At 32.4% G+C, this 7,634-nt stretch overlaps 1 protein-coding gene across 1 annotated transcript in view; it reads left to right on the forward strand.

Annotated features, from left to right (window-relative positions):
• Positions 1-268: 268 nt before the first annotated feature.
• LOC106691410 (nucleosome assembly protein 1-like 1-B) overlaps positions 269-7,634 on the forward strand; it is a gene marked incomplete in the record, with an annotated part of 43,473 nt that continues 36,107 nt past the window's right edge. The window contains 2 exon segments of the mRNA XM_067046487.1: positions 269-425; positions 5,917-6,019. Coding sequence (XP_066902588.1) covers positions 5,981-6,019 — 39 coding nt within the window.

Here is a 7,634-nt window from a genome sequence, read left to right on the forward strand (position 1 = left end):
ATAATCTTGTTTTATTTAGCAGTTATAAAGCAATGCTGACTGTAAAAAAACTATGGATGTAACTTTGATTTATTCCTGAAGACCAATACTCAACGGATCGGCCACAAATTTAAGCCAACTTTTAAGTTGGTTAAACATCGATATTTGAATAATATGGCCATCGGGGGATTACCTCTTTTCACATGTAAACCTTGTATTCAGTTGTTGCACGTTGTTCCCACGATTGTTAAGGTTTATATTTGTAAGTAGTTCATATCAAATTAGAGGTGTAATGTATTTAGCTGATTATTATGGTGTACATCAATTTAAATTTTTATATGAATTAATTTAATTTTCGTGAAAGTTTACTGTATATTTTCATCTCTCCTGACATACAATACGAATTGACGGCATTTATCTTGGCCTCTGAGGATAAAGTGTAAAATGTAATTTAGGCTTATCATGGCGTCTCCTTTTTTATTTAATATTACATTAGATTTCTTTTATGCTAATGGTCAACTTGTATTTATTTCAGATCTTGTTTACTCAGTTAATGGTTCCCATTAATTTAGTTTTGTTGGTTTAAAAATATATATTAAGCTTTAATTTTTTGTTTTCGGATTTTTATTTTGGGTTACCTTGGGTTTTATGTTAAATTTAAGAAATGTTATTCTAGAATTTGATGTAAGTGGTATAATAAGGTGGGAATTTACTTCTAGTGTTTTATTAAAATGGATATACAGGTTTCATTTTTTTTATAGTACTATTATTTTTATTTGGTATACTTTATCTAGATGTACTATTCTATTAGTAAGACTCTTGGTTCTACCTGAGCTATTGCCTGTTATATTTCAATTTTCTGAGTAACCAGTCAGAGTTACTATTATGGTACTTGAATCCTATTCCATCTTGACTAATAGTAGATTATGAATTGCCCTTTTATATATTTTTTAACTTTAATTTAGTAACAGCTGTCGGTTTCTGCTCACTCAAAAGGATAAATGACCCCCCAATGGATCCTTTTTAGTTGAGTTTAGGTGCTAATTCACTTATATGAATGAATCACTTTATGATGTGTTAATTGGTTTGAACTCTGAACTGGTTAGTAAGTAAATACTTCCACTAATCATTATTTTGGATGACACAAGATTTTAAATATCCCTTGAGTGGAAGTTGAATGAATAAAAAGATTAATAATAAAAATTTCAATTTTTAGAAAGCAAATATTCTATTATTTTTTCCTGTGATTATATTTGTTATACCTCCAATCATTTTACCATTTTTTTTTAATGAGTAAAAATTTGGCAAATTTGAGGAAGTAATATGGAAACTGCAGGGTTTAGTGCATATAAGATTTCATTTCGGTTTAAGCCTCACTCTGGTTGTAGTTTTATAAGGTGATGTACAATTAGATAGTTTTATGTTGTTTTTTTATTTTTGGTCTTGATCTGGCCACCTGTCGCGCTCTTAACATTAACTATATTTTTTAGTAGCCTGAAGCTGTACACACAAAGTATAGTGTATAAAACAGTTGAGTGTAGTCAAATCCTCGTTTAAATAGATATTACTACTAGCTACTAACAGCCATGCTTTATGGAAAAGTATAAGTCAGGAGCCCTAGAATGCCGTATTGATTAACACACACATTGATTTTATTTCCTGCCTAGTTCAACATTCATTATTATATCTTACCTAAAGATTGTTTTAGTGCAATTTTTTTTTTTTAATTTTCAGTAATGTGAATAGTAATTATGGGTCAAGAAGTTGATTGGGGTTTGATTATATACTTTATATTACTTAATGGTTTTATCTTGCTATGTTTAACCCTGATGAAGGCCCTCTGACTTGTCTGAAAAGATGGCACACATTAAAATTGTGTTAATGAAGGATTAAGCATAAAAGGACAGGATTAAATAATTACTGTTAGATAATGTAATATATAGGCTTGAATGCAAAAATTGTGAAAGCATGTGTGGGTGTGTTCGTGCGTTATTATAAAAATTAAATACTATATTCAAGTAACTCCTGGGAAATTGTTACACTGTAAATCATTAGGATTTAGCATAGCTCATCGTAACATTAAATTAATAATTCAAATTTAATAACCCCATAATTCTCAATAGTGAAGAACACCTAAAATGCAGAGTTCTAGAGATGCAATACATATGAGCTGGAGTAATTAGACAAATATTTTTTTTCCTAAAAATTAAGGAATCAAATATAAATACAAGTTTAAAATACCCTCAATAGGTATAAGAATACTGTTTTCTTATATCTATTGAGGGTGTTATCGCAAGTTATTATGGGAAAACCCTGGTTTGTCTGCGGATATAAACTAAATTAAACAAACTCTGTTTTAGAACCCTTTACCATTGTTAATAATAGGTTACCTTTAGCATTTTCTTTTATAACGGGGATGAAAACTAATGTTAGTTATTAGTTGACTAGGTGAGTGTGCACAGGCTTCACCTTCAAGGGAATAAGTGTAACTGTCTTGAGAACCTTCTGTCTTCTGCCGTTGAGCCAAGAGTGCCTTTTGTTTCCTTTCAGGTCCTATGTATCCCCACTCTCCTTTCCATAGCCTTCTTGGCTTATTCAACTGTTATATATTAGGTAATCTGCTACATATCCCCCTTGTACATTTTCTTAAATTTTCCGATCGAGTGAGAACAGAAAATTTATGTTCATTAGAGATAAACTGTAATTATTAATAATATAATTCAACTAAGTGATCAATATAAGCTCATATTTATAATATACAATATATTCATACAATTTAAGTTATTAGCTAAAAAGTTATTTTTAACATAAAATATAGCTTGAAACTGTAACTAAAACTTGTGTTGCCTTCTCACTTTTTCACTATTATTTTACCTACTGTGATGATAATGATGTCCACTGCACATTTATCGAGGCCAAGTGACATTCCTATGTCATTTGTAAAAGATGTAACTGATCCAACCATAGTTTGTAGTTCTTGGTTTTTCGCGTGTAGTTTGAGGTGTACCAGCTGTGGCTGACTGTGATCCCTTCGTCGTTGATGACAAGTTTATATCCCTTCTTATTCTTTCGAAGACTCCTGCTTAATGGGAATAACGCTATACAGAACCAATTTGGGCTTAGACAATCCCCTTGGTATACTCATCAGTATTTTGATTTGATTGGCCATGCAGGTAGCTCCGACTTTCAGCGTAGTTTTCCTTCCTGCCATCAGGTTTGAAAGGAGTCTGCTTACATACGTTTGAATCTTGTATATATCTAATACTTTTATTAGCCAGCTGTGTGGAACAGAGTCAAAGGCCTTTTTATAATCAATCCAAGCCATAGAAAGACTTCGCTGTTTTTTTTAAACTTGTGCTGCAATGAACGAATCTATAACTAAGAGCTCCTTACAACCCCTAGCCGGTTTTTGCACCTAGTTGTTCTATGGAGATCATATTCTCATTTTCAAGGTTTTCATATATCTTGGTCGCCAGGATAGAAGTGAGAATTTTATATTAACCATTTAAACACGTCATTGGCCGGAAGTCTTCAGGAGGTAGGTTTCATTCATTCTTTAGAAGCATATCAGAGAGACCATCAGGGGGCGTTTGCATGCTATCAAGTATTTCCTGGTACCCTTTGGCTAGCAACTAATGCAAGCAATGAAATCTTTTAATCCAATAATTTTGGATTTCTTTAGGTCCAGGCGCCCTCCAATTTATCATGTTCCTGACAGCTTCCAAAACTTCCACTCTTCCACTGATACTGTCACTTTATTTTCATTTCAGAGGCATTCTGGAAACTTTGCATTTCTTCTTCTATCCAGAAGCGCTCGAGGTGATTCCCTGGCTTTTCCCACGCACTTTTCCTGTAAGCTTCAATATCGTCAGTGTATTTTCTCTTTTTTGCAGAAGGTTTCTATAAAACTGGTGTTCATTCTGCTTGAACTACTGATTTTGTTTCCTACGCAAAGCTGCCTCCCTATATCTCCATAAACGGTTTGCATAAACAGCTAGCTTTTGTTTCTGGTTGTATTTATAAAAGAGTCAGCCTATCAATTAACTCGTTTTCCATTAAGGTGTCCAAGTTTTGTACTATGATTTCATCTATTTTTCTCTTTGTCTTTGGTCTTGCAGCTTGAGGGTCACGGATATACTTTGAGATGACTCCAATTCTTTCCCGTAAGTTGTTAATTCTTCTTTGAAGACTTCTCTTCCATAGAGACATTTTCCTGCATCCTGTTGGGAGTTTATTTTTACTTTTATCTTTCATTTTTATCCCCAGCTAGAGTGTAACTGTCCTGACAGTAATATATAGCCAATGAGGGATATCTTGAAGACCACTAATTAGGGCTATATTTTCCTTAAGCACGCTATTCATTATATTGGTTATTTTTAGTTTGGTCTTGTTGTATGGCACTCGAAATAACGATGGTCGCTCCCGAAGCGGTATTCCTTCAAGCATAATGTGCTCGGTCAAAAGTGATTGACTCAGTCTAGTTGCAATATCTTTGTCATCTAATTGGTTCTCTGCACCTTCACCACAGGCTGATGTACTTGCTCTACCAATTTCTAACCCCGTTCTTGCATTCATCGCATTCAGCTCCAGTATCGGGCTCGTCCGAGGCTAATCTCCTATTTCGTAGCTCCATATTTAAGGGGTAAGTGCATTTTATACCTGCTGTCAGGTTGTAAATAAACAGCTGCCCCTAATGTGGGGAACAGAAACTGACCAGGTCACCACCCAATACGTGAACTGCCGTACCTGGATTTAGCTAATTTTGGTCCTCCCTGGGTATTTTATTTCTCCAGTATCCATCATATCTGATGAACATCCCCCTATCTGCCTCCTGGGCAGGCGCCCGAGGACTAGCAACCTCTCATGGGTTATTGTTATTATTATATTGAGGAAGAGGGTTCTAGGTCCCATAACTACCTTTCATATAAGTAACTCACTGGAAGAATTATGTGGTTTGATTCTTTCTTCTGGTAAACAATATAAGAACTTTTGTGAAGGTCTGATAAGTAGATTTAAATTTATTAGCACTACCGCCAAAGCACCAGGTAAAAGTCACTGAGACTGGTCAGACTTCTTGTTTCCAACCCCCTTATCCTCACCTCTGCCATTATTTTTCTATTATAAATGGGTAAGAAACACCCAACTGTTTTAAAAATTAAATTTATTCATCCTTCTTTGTAAACAACTGTTGCTGATATGTGAAAGCACTGGATTGTATTGTATTTGTTGTAAAAGTAATGAATGGAGATCCATTGCTTTTATAAGAAATACACGATCATTTTTATATCACCCTAATAATCCACTCTACATTAATTTAACTAAGGACTACAGAAATAGAGAATAAAATGTTCTTGTTAGAAGATTTATTTTTCTTTATTAATTATTGGAGAAGTTTGTCGGGGGGTGCGGTCAGCAAAGAACAACATAAATAAACAAAACCATATTTATTTATTTTATGCCGACGTTTCGTCATAACCCCTGATGAAGACCTGAAACTCAGGTTGAAACGTCGGCATAAAATAAATAAACATGGTTTGGTTTATTTATGTTCTTTGCTGACCGCACCCCCCGACAAACTTCTCCAATCATTAATCTACGGTCAACTATCTACACCTCATTATTTTTCTTTATTTTTGGTTATATTATTTTTCCCATAGAACCTTCTTCCCCCGATCTCCCTATCCATCAGAACTTTTCTTGTGTTCATTAGCAGATTGCAAAATTTTAAAACTTCAGGATTGAGGTGTTCTTTCATTGTGTCTAATGTGATTGAACTAACACTGTATTGTCAATATAGGTTGTTTTAAACCTAGCTTTCAATAACACTCAACCATTAGACCTGATCTGTACATTTTAATGAGCTATTGTATTTTTATTTTTAATATTTATTTCTCACAAATATCCAATTACATTTAATTGTTGTTTTTTTTATTGCAGATAAATTTTCTAATATAACCAAAGTAAAGAGGATTAATTTATACGTTGAATTCTTTATGAGGACATGGCTGATGATAGCTTCAATGAAGTTTCATTCGAACAGGTTTTGATCACAATGTTTGATTAATAATTTTGAACAGTATTATTTTATAATTTTTTATTTTGTGGTTTTAATAACTTATCAGATAACCTTTATCAAATATTTTTAAGAGGCTGTGTATAATGTTATCACACTCTCCAATAAGTTCAATATTAAAAATTGCTTTGTTTGTAAAAACACACGTACTCACATAAATGTGCAATTTCCTCTTAGATTCACCTTAATCTTCGAGAAGTAATGTTATACTTCAGCTATCTATAATTTATTTTTTACTTTCAGAATTCTTGAACATTTTGTATGATTAACAGTGTTTAAGTAAACAAGTATTTAATTTTAAAGTCAGGAATGGAGTGAAAAATGCACATATCAATCAACAGTTAATATAAATGTTTATATTTAACTTTTTTAATATTGCTCCCGAAATTGTGAATTGTTTTGGGCAGCATTAATAAAATATTAGTTAATTTTTTCATTTCGAAGAAATTCTTTTCAACTATCAACATAGCACCAGTTTAGCCAAAATTTGATGACAGGAATGATCAGATTGAAAGAGATGATAAAACCAGTGAGAGTCTTGTTCTTATAAGCAATAATTTGATAACTGACAGAAATGGTGTGATTAAGTATTTAAAACATAAAAGGCAACCTAATATTACTAGATGATTAGGAATAGGAATTAATTTCATATAATCTTTACTTAAAAACTAATATTCCATTGTTTATCAGTATATGTGCGTGGTGTTCAGCTCTAGGTAATATGCTAGAATAATTATAATCCTGTTTTAGTACTTCCTATAGGTGATTTTCTAATCCTTTGCCTTTTTATCATTGTCCTTAATGATCTCCTTAATATAATACTCTTATTCCATGTCACCATTTTAACAAGAAATATGTCATTATTCTGATAAGCTTTTGAACAACTTTTTTCTACAACCTTACCATAAGAAAATAAATGTCACCAATAACCCCATCCATCACTGCTTTACTGAGCTCCAACATAAAACATACTAAAAAGACCCTACTTTCTAATTATACAAACAAATATTGATGAGCAACACTGAAATCCCATCCTTTCTTCCTTGAACTATTCAAGGACAGAATTCATACCTGTTTTGACAGAAGTCAAAGTATGTAAATTATATAATAGAAAATTAATAATAAAGTAATTAATACAAGTACACTTAAGTAGATAACATATGAATATAAATTAAAAAGTAAGATACATGAATATAAATGAAAAAGGAAGGATAGTAAATATAAAAATAATTAAATATGGGGTGAGAATTTAGAAAAACAAGAATAAAAGATATGACAAGAAAGTGGGCTTCTGAAATGCAGAACAAAGAGAAATGAAGTATTATGTTCAAAATGTGTCGGTATGTAAGGGAGATGCACAAGTTCATAGTGCAATCTTTGACTAATAAATATTAGGATGAAGATATGGTTGGTTTAATACAAACATTACTTACAATTCTCAACTGCAGTGTGCTCTACATTATGATATTTCCATCTTGAGATTTGAGGAAGGACTGGAACGGTTTTGACTATTTTCACCCTCTACAATAAAGTTGCGAAACATCGCCACACCAACAAAACAATATATATATATATATATATA

Source organism: Halyomorpha halys, unplaced genomic scaffold, assembly GCF_000696795.3.
Source record: "Halyomorpha halys isolate HHAL.00 unplaced genomic scaffold, Hhal_1.1 Scaffold2320.1, whole genome shotgun sequence".
NCBI classification, from domain to species: domain Eukaryota; kingdom Metazoa; phylum Arthropoda; class Insecta; order Hemiptera; family Pentatomidae; genus Halyomorpha; species Halyomorpha halys.